The following is a 17,123-nucleotide window of genomic DNA, read 5'->3' as shown; positions in this document are numbered from 1 at the left end:
GTTGGAGAGCTCCAGTTGCTCCATATCTTCACCATCAATCAATATTGATTGCCAGACTTTTTTACTTTATACATTCCACTGGTCATGTAGTAGTATCTCATTGGAGTTTTAATTTGCTTCTAATTAGTAATTATGTTGTGTACCATCTCATGTGTCTTTTAGGCATCTGAATATAATCTTTTATGAAATAGGGCTACATGTTTCAACATGAAGAAGTTTCAAATACATAATATTAAGTTGAAAAAGCAAGTTGGTAAATGTCACACAGTATAATACCATTAATTTAAAGATGCAAAATAATATGGTTTACCCATAATAGTGTATGTGCACATGTATACACACACACACACACACACACACACACACACACACACATAAAGTAAAGGTAGAAACACATGCATGGGAATTGAAACCACCAAAATCAAGACAGACTGAGGAGACAGGGAAAGAAGGGTTTTGGAAGATAAATGGAAGACTTCAAGTGAATCTATAGTTTTGTTTAAAAATTCTGAAGCAAAAATAAGAAATACTGAGTTTGATCTCTTCGAGGTATTAGGTACCTAATGTTTTCTCAGTTCTCCATTGTTTTTTGTTTGTTTTTGTTTTTTGAGATGGAGTCTCACTCTGTTGCCCAGGCTGGAGTGCAGTGGTGCAATATCCGCTCACTGCAACTTCCACCTCCCAGGTTCAAGCGATTCTCCTGCCTCAGCCTCCTGAGCAGCTGGGATTACAGGTACACACCATCACGCCCAGCTAAGTTTTGTATTTTTAGTAGAGATGGGGTTTCACCATGTTGGCCAGGCTGGTCTCAAATTCCTGACCTCAGGTGATCCTCCTGCCTCATCCTCCCAAATTGCTGAGATTACAGGCGTGAGCCATGGCACCAGGCCCTGTTCTTTCTTATCTCTATGCTTAAGATAATTAAAAAAAAAAATTCCAGGCATATGCAAAGGCAAAGAGAATGTGAGTACAGTAATTTTTAAAGAGAAGAGATGTAAAAGGAGTAGAGTTCAGTTTCCTCATCCAAGGACAAATTGGACAAGAAGATCCCAAAGACCTTTCTATCTCTGACATCTACTGATCTCTAAACAGTAATTTGATGTTTGCACCTACATTGTAGTGTGACTAATAGCAATAATATTGATAATGTAGTCCTTGAGAATAAATTTCTCCAACAAACAGAATGCTTTATATCTAAGCACTCATCATCCCTACATAGAAGACAGGATGTATTATTCCATTTTATAGATGAAGAAATTGAGGCATACAAGAGTGTTATTTGTTGAGAAATTAAGCTCACAGAAAATCTTAAAAAATCCTGATTACAAAATTGTAAGGGCAGGGAGTGGATAGTGAAAAGGAATAAATATAATTATTCATTTAAATTTCAACAGTCTTGAAGGCCATGCCCTTCATATTAAATCTATTTGATATTCACATTTACTGATTCATTCATTCATTCATGTATTCCTTAAATAAATTACTGTCTTTATTAAGTGGCAGAAGCTATGCTAAGACTGTAACTATGAAATCAAATAAGACATGGTCACTGCCTTCAAATAGCTTTACTGGGCGTGAGACCTAGATAAACAAAATCTCCAATAAACTGTGGTGATGAGTTATGGTAGAGCTATATATGTACTGAGGGGGAATACAGAGCTGAAGGGGACTGGGGCGTGGATTGTTTGTTGTGTTTGTGTGTGCATCTGCAAAATAAGAAAACCTAATAGTGTTACCTGGTATAAGTTTTCCTGAAAACTTTCAGAGGTATTCTTTCTCCTTCTTGTAAATCAGTAACATGGAAACAGCGTATCTTGAAAACTGAAAATAAACATTCAATTTTCATAGATGAACTAAGAATTGTTTATGAATTTAAAAAAAGGACAATGCAGCCACAACCAGAAGGTTCTTTAATTTTTGTGTTTACCGTGATATAATTTGTCAAAGTGGGTAGTCTTAAGCTTCTTGAAGCCAAATAAATAACCTCCTGGAAGATTAAACATGCATAACTATTAACATATAGTAATATTTCTAAAGCTTTTTTATCCTTATTAACAAATGTATCAGTAGAAGTCAGAGAAATAGTAGCCTCCCTGGAGCAAAACATTTCTAACAATTAGATATCTTTTGTGAGAAGCCCAGAGAAGGTATGACCAATTGCTTTCTTGGATTAAACTGATGGTTCTAAATGAAAAACAAATTAGGTGCAGATGTTCAGTATATTGAGATTAATTTTATTCTCACGGGTACCATTTCTTCAGTTTCTTGGACTAACAGTAATTTGTTTCCAGAGAAGTGAACATGTGCCAAAATAACTAAGCCAAGCAGCACAGTTCAGTAAGTTTTTCCACAAACATATATATTTTTAAAGTAGATAAATGTTTCCAATAAACAAAAGGTCTCGTATTTGTATTAGTAATGACTTTCTATAAAAGTAAAATAAAATTCATTCAACCAAGACATGTCAGAACCTACTAGATTCAGAGAGATTCAAAAACAAACAAAAAGAGCTACTTGCCTGGAGCTCCAGCCTAGTAGAAAAGAGACAAGTATGCAATAATTACAATATAAGGTAATGGGGCTCTAATAGAGATGTGAGCAAAATGCTTTGGGAATATGAGCTTTTCCCACTAATGAACCCAAGAAAAGATAACATAATATAGTTCACTATCACACACACACAAAAACTAGAAACATAATAAATAATGTATGAGAATGTTTGGTCTTCTCATGTCAATAATAACAATGACTATTATGGCTATAGATATTTTATAAAACACTTATGTATTACAAGGTAGATCAATCAGCTTTAATTATCATTTAATATCTTCATCCATGATCTTTGTAAGCAACTTAAGAGCAAGAATCATGTTGTTCAACTTTGTGTTCCAAGGCACCTAACATGATGCCTGTTACATAATAGTTTTAACACATGTTGAATGAATGAAGGTATACACATATACATGAGTGTTCATGATTACAAAAATAGCACACTTCTGCATTCATGGATACCAGAATTAAGTGGGACAGACAATACTTGGAAAGGATATTTGATATCCAATATATCAGAAGGTTCACTAAACAAAGGGAAATGAAGTTTAATAGGGATGGGTACTGAGAGCACCTATCTATAAGCTAACATACGTAATTCATTTTTTTCATATTCTCTCTAGTTGTATAATCATGACTACATAGTAGATATTCAACAAACGCTTATTGAATGAACACTTCTACCTCCATAATATATCTTTTAAACCCAATTCCTCTCTATTGGCCTGAACTATAATAGCAATCTATGTATCTCCACTCTTTCTCTTCCAAAGTAGCTTTAGTTGTCATATTAGTCCCCCTAAAATACACTGATCATGTAACTTTTATTTTCAAATTTCCCAAAGGCTCCCTAGTATTCAGGATCCCTCATTTAAAAAAACAGAAATGCATAGGGAGTTCATAGTACAAAAGCCTGGAACTGACACAGAGCAGATACTAAATGGCCAAAAATTAATGAACTAGGTTGTGTTGGGAAAATTAGTTATCCATATGCTTTAAAATGAGAATGGATCCCCATACAAAAATCAATGTGTTACATATTAAGAGATTTAAACATAAAAGAAAACATAGGATAATTTAAAATAATCTCTACTCAGCTGTCTAGTCTCCCAGCTGTTGTTTAATACTAGGTTTCTTAGAGCACCACCCTATACAAGCACAGTTTAGGAATCTGTTAAAAACTTGTGAGGAATTTGTATCCAGATTCTTGCATTCTTTCTCTGCAATTCCCTCCTCTCCAGGATTTTGACCTTCAAGTTCCAGCCACTATTATCTCCAAACTCTGCCTCAGTTTCTTCCACCTGGTAAGGCTGCTGCTTCCTGTTAGGGTTGTATTCTTTTGCATTCCAATTTGGAAAATGTCATAAAGGAAAAGGCCAGGATGAATGTGGTACTCACTTTACGTGTTTCTCTTCTTTGAATGATTGGAGTCTCTTAGATCCTGCCTGTGCTGATTGTTCTCAATGCCTTCAAACAATGTATATAGTATTTTATTCAGTTTTTACAGATTTTTTTGACAGGCAAATTAGTTTAAAATAAGCCATTATGGCCAGAATTGATGCCTAGTTATGAAAGTGTCTTGTTGGTTTCTGACTTTTCTGATTCCTTGTTTTTTTTAAAAAAAATTTTTATGTATTTACATTTTTTTTTTGAGGCAGGGTCTCACTCCAGTCCCGGGCTCAAGCGACCCTTCCACCTCAGCCTCCCAAGTAGCTGGGAGTACATGTGCTCACGACCATGCCCAATTAATTTGTGTGTGTGTATGTGTGTGTGTTTTTAGTAGAGACAGGGTTTCATCATGTTGCCCAGGCTGGTCTCAAACTCCTGGCCTCAAGTGATCCACCCACCTTGGCCTCCCAAAGTCCTAAGGTTACAGGTGTGAGCCACTGCACCCTGCCAGATTCCTTCTTTTAATTATAATATTAAATAAAAAATATACTTTTTGAGACAGGGTCTCACTTTGTTGTTCAGGCTGGTCTCAAACTCCAGGGCTCAAGCAATCCTTCCGCCTCAGCCTCCCAAGGAGCTAGGACTACAGGTGTGGGCCTCTACACCCAGCTAATTTTTTTTGTTTTAAATAAATAGAGTCTCTCTCTATGTTGCCCTGGCTGGTCTCAAACTCCTGGCCTCAAGAGAGCCTCTTGCCTGGCCTTTCTAAAGTGCTAAAATTACAGGTGTGAACCACTGTGCTTGGCTGATTTCTTCTTTCATATCTTTAAGCATTCCATCAGTGGTTATTTTATATTGTGTCTCTAATGATGCCAATCCCTGATGTTTTTCATAGACTAAATCTGTTTGTTGTTTCTGCTGACTCTCATTCATAGTGGATTGCTCCCTTATGAGTTTGGTGATCTTTCATTGTCAGTTCACGTTTGGTTTATTTAATATGGGAAAATCTTGGAAGTTTCAGGTGAAGATGTTTTCTCTAAAGAGAATTTGTGCTTGTGTCTCTTTGGGGGCAAGGAGTATTACAGCCCTGGGACATATTATCTCCAACTATTATTTGAAAATTATTTGTAGATCATTTACTATCTTATTCCTGACTGGTGTATACTATCTTTCATTTCTGAATGCTGGTGCTTTGTATAAAGCACAAATGAACTAACACAGTACCCAGATTTAATTGGACACAGGAGAATACTAAAGAATTATTACTATCCTTTTCTGGGAATTCAGATCCATTACTGCTTTTGGCAAGCATGTAAAAACAAACAGCAACACAGAGTAAGGAAGGAAATGCATAATTATCAGATACTTGAAAGAACATGAAATCTGTTATGAAACCAACTATGTAAATACCACCATATAAATCATAGTTCTATTTATTCTTCGATACTATGAAAAACTTATAATCAAAAATCAAAGTAGAAACAAAAAAACAAAAGAAAACAATGCATGGTATCTGATGAAAAGATTCCAGCTAACATGTCTGGTTGTACATTCCCCTTCTTTCAACCATCTTTGTCACATAATACTTCTACAGGATGTTATACTGTTGGATCATCAACTGAAATCCTCACTTGCTCCACATAATCTACTTGATGTTAAGCTAGATTCCTTCACTCTACATTTTTGAAGCTGAGTTTTACACCTAAATAAATCATAATGAAAAACCTAAAGGGTATCAAAGTCTTAATTTTGCGGCTTTTCCCAATCTGAACTATTTGCTTTTTTATGATAACAAGTTAAATGGAGTTACCTTTCTCGAGTGAATAATTTCATTAGCTGACAAGCCTAAGTGAAAGGTTATAAATACCTGAGCAGTAGTTAAAACTGAGATTGAAAATGAGGGAGATTTTTAAAAAAATTACTATAATAAAAACCAAATTCAAGAGAAGTAACTTTGAAAATAACCTGAAAGACCTAACTGAGAAGCGCATATAACTAGCATATTCAGTAGTATAACTTAATGTCAGCCTTTTTTAATGCATTCAACTAATGAAAGGTATTTTTCTAACCCCTTAATTAATTAGCTATATCTGGTTCACATTTTTAAATAGAAAATAACTCTAATAGTTCCCACTGGATCTAACTCACTTTAATTGCTTTTTATTCAAAAAATATAGAAATCTAAAATAACAAAAAGAAAAATACCAGGCACTGGAAATCTATTTTATGGACCAAAATTTTATGGAAGAAAAATAGTTTTTGGTGAATAAGTCTTTAACTAAATGTAGAAGCTTCCTATTTTATCTGTTTGATGGGTTTAATCTTAAAAATCTGAGCTCTTAATAATACATTTAAAAATGTGAAATCATTAATATTGACAACATAGTTTTAGATTTTAAAAAGTTGAAAATGCATTCAGAAAATAAATTTATTTTATGCTTCTTAATGCCACATATTTCAAGCGACATTTCAACCTTTTAAATTAAATTTAATTAATTAATTAATTAATTAATTTAGAGACAGGGTCTTGCCCTGTCACTCAGGATGGAGTACAGTGATGTGAACTCGGTTCACTGCAGCCTCAACCTCCCAGGCTCAAGTAATCCTCCCGCCTGAGCCCCACAAGTAGCTGGGACTGCAAGTGTGCACCACCATGCCCAGCTAATTTTTTAATTTTTTGTAGAGATGGGGTCTCACTATGTTGCCCAGGCTGGGATTTCAACTTTTTATAGTAAAAGTAATACTCATTAAGGAAAAAATTTTAAACAGTGAAAAGTAAAAAAAATTCCATATATATTCCCCAAATTTAAACCCAACCACTATTAATATCTTTGAGTATTTCTTTTTGGTCTTTATTTTTTCCCTATACATAGATTGGTAACATTGTTTCATCACATTGTATATATAAATTTGATCACTTTTTTCCCAATAAACTTTAGATCACAGAATAAATTCTACTGTTTGAGGAACCTGAAATGCAGCCGCTGATAGTTATCTGTGCTTTTACTCTCTGCAGCTTAAAGACAGCTTTTAGAGAAAATATATAAAACCTATGAGTCACGCATTTGAGACTTCTTTATTATCTGTCCATTGCATAGTTCCACTAATCAACTAGCAGACATCACAGAAAACATTTACTCTTCAAGGAAATTTTACTTCTCACCTTCTGGGCTGCAAGATGGAGGGCTGTTCTCTGGCTATGGTCAGTTTTATTCACATCTGCTCCTGCCTTCAGAAGAGCATCTGCACAATCCAATCTGTCAGCCAACACGCAATACATAAGTGGTGTTCTCCCAAATTGATCTTCTTTGTCTTTAAGAGCAGAGTTTCCTATAAGGATAAGAAACAGATAGTGATATTTGATAATTGTTATTACTAATATAAGTAGGAACTATATTCGCTGTTTATTATCAAACATTGTGCTAAATGCATTAAGTATATCATCTTATTTTTACTTGTCCTAATGAAGTAGATATTGCCATTGTCATATTATAGGAAACTGAGGCTCAAAGAAGTTAAGTAACCAGTCTATGTTCACACTGAAAGTACGTGGGGCTAGAATTTAAACTGATGACTCAATCATATTATGCTGAACTAACATTTTGAGATACAGAGCTACTTATGTTCCTCCCTCACTCACTCTTGTCTTTTGAAACAAATATTTAATTAATGCCAATTGTACACTAGGCATTGTGGTATGTTTTATGAGTGATACAAAAATGAATTACAGGCTGGGTGCGGTGGCTCACGCCTGTAATCCCAGCACTCTGGGAGGCCAAGGTGGGCAGATCACCTGAGGTCAGAAGTTCAAGACCGGCCTGACCAACATGGTGAAACCCAGTCTCTGCTAAAAATACAAAAATTAGCCAGGCGTGGTGGCGGGCGCCTGTAATCCCAGCTACTCGGGAGGTTGAGGCAGGAGAATTGCTTGAACCCAGGAGGCAGAGGTTGTAGTGAACCAAGATTGTGCCATTGCACTCCAGCCTGGACAACGAGAGTAAAACTCCATCTCAAAAAAAAAAAAAAAAAAAAAAATCACAGTTGATTTCCCTTTCTAGACAAGACGACAAGATAGAGCAAGTACATAGCATCCTCATCCTCCTGCTAATTACAACTAAAATCCGCAGGGCAAAAGGCAAAATAAATGACAGGCAGAGAAGGGAAGGCATCTTGGACTAGGAACTTTGGAACTTGAGAGACAACCTGGTGGTAAGTTCCCTGAAGCGTTTTCTGTTTGCTTGTTTGCTTTTGCCTCCCATTATGGGCTACAGTAGCCTATAATCCAGAAACACCAAGGTGCACAGATGCCAAATTTCTCAAGAGAAGTCTACTCTCTCTAGTAAAAAGACTGGGAGGCAGGTAACTCTGCCCAGTGAACCATTTGACTATGCTCTACTCAAAACAAACACAATAAAAGAAACTGCACCTCTTTTCCCCACTGGACACTATAGAGACCATTGGGAGGAGCCCTGCCAAATTATCAATGCCCAGAATTAAGCAAAGGATAGCAATGAGGTAGTATTTTACCCCTTTCCAATTAGAGAGTAGGAGATAGGAATACGGAGAGGACAAAGTTGGAGGAAGTAATTCTTTAAATTGGTACAAAAAGTCAGGACACTTTTGAGCAGCCCACGTGTGAAACTGGTCAGAATCAAGATAGCAAAAGCTCTGAGAATTGAACTACAGTTAGATCATTGCCTTGGTTCTAAATGGGCCTGAGCAGCCCAGAGATGGGGCAAACCAGAAGAGCCCTGCAAGATCTCTGAAAACTAACTTGAAATTTGAACCACAAAATCGAAAGAGAATGTTCATTCTAAACCTTGACAGATTGTCCGTTTACTAAAATAAGATATTTAAATAGGATCCAGAGTCTCATAATACAGAAAATGTCAAAGATATAATCCAAAATTATGAAACAACTCAAAAGTTTGGAAAATATTAATTTAAACAAGAAAACATAATCAACAGGCACTGACACTGTGATGACACAGATATATCAGAATTATATGACAAGAATTTTAAAACAACTCTCATAAAAATGCTCCAACAATCAACTATGAACACTCATGAAACAAATAGAACATCAGGAATGAAAAAAGAGAAGCAGAATGTAAATATGTGAGAAACATAATAGACTGTTTTTAACCTCTTTAGTTTTTTGTTTTTTTTTTTTTAATGAGGGTCTCACTGTGTTGCCCAGGCTGGTCTTGAACTCCTGGGCTAAAGCAATCCTCCCTGCCTCAGCCTCCTGAGTAGCTGGGGCTACAGTGCATGCCTGGCTTATCCTCTTTAATTTTTAGAGTTATGTTTCAATGATTGAAAGCAAAGATAACCTTGCTGTATGATGTGGTTCTCAGTTTATGTAGAGGTGATTTTTAAGATAACTATATCAAAAAGAAGGGTAAAGGGACCTAATTAGTGATAAGGCTTCTATGTTGTACTCAAAGTGGAAAATACAGACTGTGATAAAATAAGTATACATATTCTAATACCTAGAACAATCATACACACACACACACACACACACACACACACACACACACACTCAGAAACAAATAAAAAACCTCCAATGAAAACAAACTATACAAAGAGATTTATTTAAAAACACAATATAGACCCAGCAGGGTGGCTCATGCCTATAATCCCAACATTTTGGGAGGCTGAGGTGGGCGGATCACTTGAGGCCTAGAGCTCAAGACCAGCCTGGCCAACATGGCAAAAACCTGTCTCTACTAAAAATACAAAAATTAGCCGGGTGTGGTGGTGGCACATGCCTGTAATACCAGCTACTTGGGAGGCTGAGGCATGAGAATCACTTGAACCCAGGAGGTGGAGGTTGCAGTGAGCTGAGATTGCACCACTGCACTCCAGCCTGGGTAACAGAACAAAAACTACAATATAACATACCACTTCACATACACTAGGATGGTTATAATAAAAAATATACATAATAACAAGTATTAATGAGAATATGGAGAAATCAAAATCCTCATATACTACTGGTGGGAATCTAAAATGGTAGAGTCACTTTGGAAAATATTCTGGAAGTTCCTCAAAACATTAAGTAACCATTTGACCCAGCAATTCCAATCTCAAGTATGTACCCAAGAGAAATGAAGACATATGTCCACACAGAAACTGGTACACAAATATCCATTGCAGTATTATTCATGAGAGCCAAAAGGTGGAAATAATGCAAGTATCCATAAGCTATTCATCAACTGACGAACGGTTAAACAAAATGTTGTATAGCTCTACAGTGGAATATTACTCAGCAAAAGGAATGAAGGTCTAGTATATGCTCAACATGGATGAACCTTGAAAACATTATGCTAAGCAAAAGAAGCCAGTCAGAAAATACCACATATTATATAATTATATTTATGCGAAATATCTGGCACTGGCATATCTATAGAGACAGAAAGTAGATGAGTAGTTGCCTAGGACTGGGGGTTGGGCACAAATTTGAAGAGTAACAGCCAAAGGGTGAAGGGTTTCTCTGTGGGATAATGAAAGTGTTCTAATATCATTTGTGGTGATGTTTGTCCAACACTGAATATACAAAATCACTCAATTGTATACTTTAAATTTTGAATTGTATGGTATGTGAATTATATCTTAATAAAGCATTACAAAAAGCTCTACCATATATAAATTAAAATGGAATACTAAAAATATTCAAGAAACGGAAAGGAGGACAGGAATGAAAAATAGAAGGAACATGCAGTGTTCTACACAATAAATTGGAAATCTTAAATCTTAACATTCATAATTACATTAAATGTAAATGATGTAAATACATCAATAAAAAGGCTGAGATAAAAAAGAAGACTCGATTAGGCCAGGCGCGGTGGCTCATGCCTGTAATCCCAGCAATTTTGGAGGCTGAGGTGGGCAAATCATGAGGTCAGGAGATCGAGACCATCCTGGCTAACATGGTGAAACCCCGTCTCTACTAAAAAACAGAAAAAATTAGCTGGGCGTGGTGGCAGGTGCCTGTAGTCCCAGCTACCTTGGAGGTTGAGGCAGGAGAATGGCGTGAACCCGGGAGACGGAGCTTGCAGTAAGCTGAAATCGTGCCACTGCACTCCAGCCTGGGCAACAGAGCGAGACTCTGTCTCAAAAAAAAAAAAAAGAAACTCACTTAAAATACAATAACATAGGAGGTTAAAAGTAAAAGAATTAGCAAAAGTATAATAAATACTAATGAAATGAAAGCTGGAGTTACGTATATTAATATCTAATAAGGTAAACTTTAGAGAAAAGACAATTACCAGAAACAAATAGAGATGTTATATAACAATAAAAGGGTCAATTCACCAAGAATACATAAAATTCCTAAATGTATACATACTAAATCACAGAGCTTCAAGATACAGGCAGCAAAAACTGATAGAATAGAAAGAAACACTTGAAAACACAATTATAATTGGTAACTTCAACACTCTTCTCTCAATAATTGCTGGAACCACTAAAATGAAAATCAGCAAGGACACAGAAGAACTGAACACAAAAATAAAGCAACAGGATCCAACTGGTATTTATTTAACACTTCATCTAATGACAGCCAGAAATTCAATCTTTCAAAACACCCATGGGACCTTGACCAAAATATACAATATACTGGGTCATAAACGAATACTAACAGATTTAAAGAAGTGAAGTCATACAAAGTGTATTATCAGATGACAGTGTAATTAAACTAGAAATCAATAACAGAATAATAACAAGAAATAACAAAATATTTAAGATAATCCATGGGTTAAAGAGAAAATCTCAAGGGAAATTAAAAAGCATAATTAAATGAATAAAAACATATTGTTGTAAGGTTCTTGCACCACACATGAGGGAAGCTTAGAAGGAAATATATAGCAATGAATGCTTTTAATTAGAATAGAAGAATAGTTTCAAATCAATTATCTATGCTTCTACCTTAGAACACTAAAACAGAAGAGCAAATTTAACCCAAAACAAGCAGAAGGAAGTACATAAGAAAAATAAGAACAGAGAGCAATTACATTAAAATCAGAAAAAAATAGAGAAAATCAACGAAGCTAAAAGTTGTTTCTTGGAAAATTAAATTAATAAATCTCTAATCAGATTGATCATTAAAAACAGAGCAGACACAAATTCCCAATATCAAGAATGACATCACTACAAAGCCTGCAGATATTAAAAGGCAAATAAGAGAATGTCATATGCTATAAACTCACAATTTAAATGAAATGGATAAATTCCTTGGAAGATATACTCCTTCAAAGTCCACTTAAGATATAGATACTCTCAACAGTACTTGTGGTAGGATAATTCTAAGATGGCATCCAAGACTTCCAGCCCCTGGTATACATGCCCTGTATGATCCCCTCCTCTTGAGTGTGGGCAGGACTATGATGTCACTCCCATGATTAGATTTTGTTATGTGGCAAATATGAAGGGATTTTGCAAATGTAATTAAGTCTCTTAATCATTTAACTTCAAGTTAATCAAGAGAGATTAGTTTGGGTTGCTTTCACCTAATCAGGTGAGTCTTTCAAAAGAGTGTCTAGAGGTCTGAGGTAGAAATTGTAGAGATTTGAAGCAGCAGAGACACTTTCCTGCTGGCCTTGGAGAAGCAAACTGCAATGAATTTTAAAATTGTTCAAATAAAACTGTAGTCAACTTGTTCATCACTATTTGTTGGAGTTTAGGTTTTCAGGCTCTTTCTGGGCTACATAGTTCTTTCCAGGGTACCTTGTAGCAATTTGAGAGTTCAGCAACACATTCTGCTGGGACTAAAGATCCAGAAGGAGCTTAGAGCTATGACTAGACCATTGATTGACTCATCACAAATGTGCACCTTGATCCCAAAGTCTTCACAGTCTTCACAAATGCTCACCAAAGAAAGATTCCCACGATGATTCAGAGGCCTCTCATAACTTCTGCTCCAAAACGTTAATAAAGAACCTTGATAACTTGATTCTCCACCCAGGTACCAAATTCCCCTCCCCTCCACCAGAAGGTTCACCCCAACAACAAGATAGAAAAGCAAAGACCTTCCAGGACATCAGAGATGGTTTGCCTTACAGGAGGAGAGGAAAAAGGACATCGTTATTTGTGGAAAGAAAGGATGGTAAAACTGAGATACCTGTTACTCAACAGATTTTTCTCAGCTTAAACAAAAGCTAACAAATATTGGGCCTAAGAGGGTTCAGAATGAATCAAGAATTGAACCATTCAAATGTGGCTGCAGTTTCTACATGTATCATAGATGGGATCCTTCTGAGAATGCTAGAATAGGAAATTATGACAATGAACTGAGTTAGTCATAAACTTTATTCTTGTACTTTTCTTTCTTGCTGGCAAATTTATGCAGCAGTCTATGCTAGGACAGACTGTATACCAATAATAACCTATGATGAGTGATGTCTTTTTCTTCTTGTATCTTTTCCTTCTTACCTTGATAGCAGTAATTTATAAGGAATCTGTGTAAGTTTGAATGTATTTGAATAACTCGAATATACTTTAGCTCTACTTTTTAATTTGAACCCAAAGCAGCACCAATAAGTCTGAATTATTCTCATGTGCTGGGATTACAGGCATAAGCCACCACACAGGGCTCCCATATGTTTTAGAACCTAAGTCAGTGAGATGAATCCCAACATCTGGAATTTGAAGCACGGTAACTTGTGGGGATAGAATGAAAAGAAAACATTGAGAAGTTTGATTAGAGCATAACTAATTAGATTTTCTGGTTTTTAAAAATTTGAATTATATTAAAAGGAAATTCCAACATGCTATTTTTTCAATTTTCAGTAACAAATAAATGTGCATATAGAGAAACAATAAGGTTGACATATTTAAGTACCTTTAAAAAAGTGAATTCTGGACCAGGTGCAGTGGCTCACGCCTGTAATCCCAACACTTTGGGAGGCCGAGGTGGGCAGATCACCAGATCAGGAGATTGAGACATCCTGGCTAACATGGTGAAACCCCATCTCTACTAAAAAATACAAAAAAATCAGCCAGGTGTGGTGGCGGGCGCCTGTAGTCCCAGCTACTCGGGAGCCTGAGGCAGGAGAATGGCATGAACCTGGGAGGCAGAGCTTGCAGTGAAGCCGAGATTGCACCACTGCACTCAAGCCTGGGTGACAGAGTGAGACTCTGTCTCAAAAAAAAGAATTCTGCCAATGTGCAGTGGGGAGAGAATCCTAAATCTCAGATGAGACCTTAGCCCTGGCTGACGCCTTGACTGCAGTCTTGTGACACCACGAGCAAAAGCCTCAGCTTGAGCAGTGTCTAGATTCCTGACATACAGAAACTGTGAAGTAATAAATGTTTGTTGTTTGTAAGCTAAGTTTGTGTTAATTTGTTACACAGCAATAAAAACCTAATATAGTACTTTATTAAAAAATTAAATTCATAATCCCCACTATAAGGTACTACTACAAATAATTTGTTAAAAACTTCCCAGAGCAATCTTTGTAGAAATGAATGTGCAGTTTTAAAATTGTTATGAAAAGGCAAAAGAAGTAGGAGAATAAAAAGTTTTTGAAAAAAAGAACAAAGTTGAAGAACTCACATTGTATGATATCAAGGCATATTGTAAACCCACAGTAATGAAGAGAATGTGGTAGTGGCAAAGAAAGAGACTCATAGACCAATAGAACAGATTTGAGAGTGTGTAAATAGACACACACAGACATGATTAACTGACTCTGACAAAGATGCAAAGGCAAACCAATAGATAATCTTTTAAATAAATGGTGCTGGAAAGACCAGGCATGGTGGCTCATGCCTGTAATCTGAGCACTTTGGGAAGCCAAGGTGGGTGGATCACCTGAGGTCAGGAGTTCCAGACCAGCCTGGTCAACACGGTGAAACCCCATCTCTACTAAAAGTACAGAAATTAGCCAGGTGTGGTGGTGGGTACCTGTAATTCTAGCTACTCAGGAGACTGAGGCAGGAGAATCGCTTGAACCTGGGAGGCAGAGGTTGCAGTGAGCCGAGATCATGCCACTGCACTCCAGCCTGGGCAACAGGAGTGAATAATAATAATAATAATAATAATAATAATAATAAATGGTGCTGGAAAAATTTGGCATTCATATACAAAAACAAAAACAAACCCAAAGCTTTCAACCTATATTTTGTATGTTAGTCAGTTCAAGCTGCTATAACAAAGTACCATAGACTGCGAGGCTTATAAAAAACAAAAATTGGGGCTGGGTGTGGTGGTTCATGCCTGTAATCCCAGCACTTTGAGAGGCTGAGGCAGGCGGATCACTTGAGGCCAGGAGTTCGAGACCAGTCTGGCCAACATGGTGAAACCCTGTTTCTACTAAAAATACAAAAATTAGCAAGGTGTGGTGGTGGGCGTCTGTAATCCCAGCTACTCAGGAGGTTGAGGCAAGAGAATCGCTTGAACCCGGGAGGTGGAGGTTGCAGTGAGCTGAGATATTGCCACTGCACTCCAGCCTGGGCAACAAAGTGAGACTCTGTCTCAACAACAACAACAACAACAACAAAAATTGACTGGGAATGGTGACTCCTGCCTGTAATCCCAGCACTTTGGGAGGTTGAGGCAGGAGGATCACGTGAGGCCAGGGGTTCAAGACCAGCATGGCCAACATAGCAAGACCCCATATCTAAAAAAAAAAAAAAGAAAAAAAAAAGAAAAAATCTGTCTTGGTGGTATGCACCTGTGCCTAGCAGTTCTGGAGGCTAGAAGTCTGAGATCAGGATGCCAGCATGATCAGGTTCTGGTGAGGCCTCTCTTCTGAGTTGCAGACTGCTGACTTCTGATATCCTCACATGAAAAAGAGGGCTTGAGAGCTTTCTGGGGTTCCTTTTATAAGGGTGTTAATTCCATTCACGAGGGCTAAACCCTCATGACTTAAATTCTCTCCCAAAGACCCCGCCTCCTAATATCATCACATTGAGGGTTAGGGTTTCAAACATATGAATTTTGGAGGAATACAAATATTCAGTCCATAATAGCACCATATATAAAAATTACCTCAAAACGGATCATAAACTTAAATCTAAAACCTATAACTGCTTCTTCTCCGAGAAAACACCAAATGGCTGATAACGCCGGTGCAGCGGGAGGTGGGCGGGAGGGGGGGGACCAGAGGCCCTGGTGGCCCTGGGATGGGGAACCGCGGTGGCTTCCGCGGAGGTTTCCGCAGTGGCATCCGGGGCCGGGGTCGCGGCCGTGGACGGGGCCCGGGCTGAGGCCGTGGAGCTCGAGAAGGCAAGGCCGAGGATAAGGAGTGGATGCCCGTCACCAAGCTGGGCCGCTTGGTCAAGGACATGAAGATCAAGTCCCTGGAGGAAATCTATCTCTTCTCCCTGCCCATTAATGAATCTGAGATCATTGACTTTTTCCTGGTGGCCTCTCTCAAGGACGAGATTTTGAAGGTTACGCCGGTGCAGAAGCAGACCCGTGCTGGCCAGAGCACCAGGTTCAAAGCGTTTGTTGCTATCGGGGACTACAATGGCCACGTCGGTCTGGGTGTTAAGTGCTCCAAGGAAGTGGCCACCACCGTCCGTGAGGCCATCATCCTGGCCAAGCTCTCCATTGTCCCCGTGCACAGAGGCTACTGGGGGAACAAGATCGGCAAGCCCCACACCGTCCCTTGCAAGGTGACAGGCCGCTGCGGCTCTGTGCTGGTGCGCCTCATCCCCGCACCCAGGGGCACTGGCATCGTCTCGGCGCCTCTGCCCAAGAAGCTGCTCATGATGGCTGGTATTGACGACTGCTACATCTCAGCCTGGGGCTGCAATGCCACCCTGGGCAACTTCACCAAGGCCACCTTTGATGCCATCTCTAAGACCTACAGCTACCTGACCCCCGACCTCTGGAAGGAGACTGTATTTACCAAGTCTCCCTGTCAGGAATTCACTGACCAACTCATCAAGACCCACACCAGAGTCTCCGTGCAGCGGACCCAGGCTCCAGCTGTGGCTACAACATAGGGTTTTATACAAGAAAAATAAAGTGAATAAAGCCTGTTAAAAAAATAAAAAATAAATAAAACCTATAACTATATAAAACTTTTAGAAGCAATTGAAGGTGCAAATCTTCCTGATTTTGTGTTAGGCAGAGATTTCTTAGATATGATACAAAAGAATAATCCACAAAAATTAATAAATTAGATTTCATCCAAATAAAGAAATTGTGTTTGAAAACACAATTAAGAAAA

The 17,123-nt window shown here is 37.8% G+C and overlaps 2 protein-coding genes across 16 annotated transcripts in view; one reads left to right on the top strand and one right to left on the bottom strand.

Annotated features, from left to right (window-relative positions):
- The window catches only part of INVS (inversin), a 239,845-nt gene that overhangs the window by 205,499 nt on the left and 17,223 nt on the right, over positions 1-17,123 (bottom strand). For 9 of the 15 annotated variants that reach the window (XR_008668233.2, XM_055350048.2, XM_004048356.5 and 6 more), the window contains one exon: positions 7,103-7,269. Coding sequence is in view for 8 of the 15 variants with exons in the window: in XM_055350048.2 (XP_055206023.1) it covers positions 7,103-7,269 (167 nt within the window). In the remaining 7 variants the exon portion in view is untranslated. Of the gene's footprint in view, positions 1-1,736; positions 1,822-7,102; positions 7,270-17,123 lie in introns of those variants that run through there. The other 6 variants (XM_063696618.1, XM_055350052.2, XM_055350053.2 and 3 more) reach the window with 3 other exon arrangements.
- LOC109028360 (small ribosomal subunit protein uS5-like) lies at positions 16,055-16,923 on the top strand. The gene has a single exon (XM_063696624.1). It carries the CDS (start codon positions 16,195-16,197, stop codon positions 16,894-16,896), a length of 702 nt encoding a protein of 233 aa, XP_063552694.1. The 5' UTR covers positions 16,055-16,194; the 3' UTR covers positions 16,897-16,923.

This window comes from Gorilla gorilla, chromosome 13 (genome assembly GCF_029281585.2).
Source record: "Gorilla gorilla gorilla isolate KB3781 chromosome 13, NHGRI_mGorGor1-v2.1_pri, whole genome shotgun sequence".
NCBI classification, from domain to species: domain Eukaryota; kingdom Metazoa; phylum Chordata; class Mammalia; order Primates; family Hominidae; genus Gorilla; species Gorilla gorilla.
Note: the sequence above shows the minus strand (reverse complement) of the source record. Positions and strands in the feature narration are given on the sequence as shown.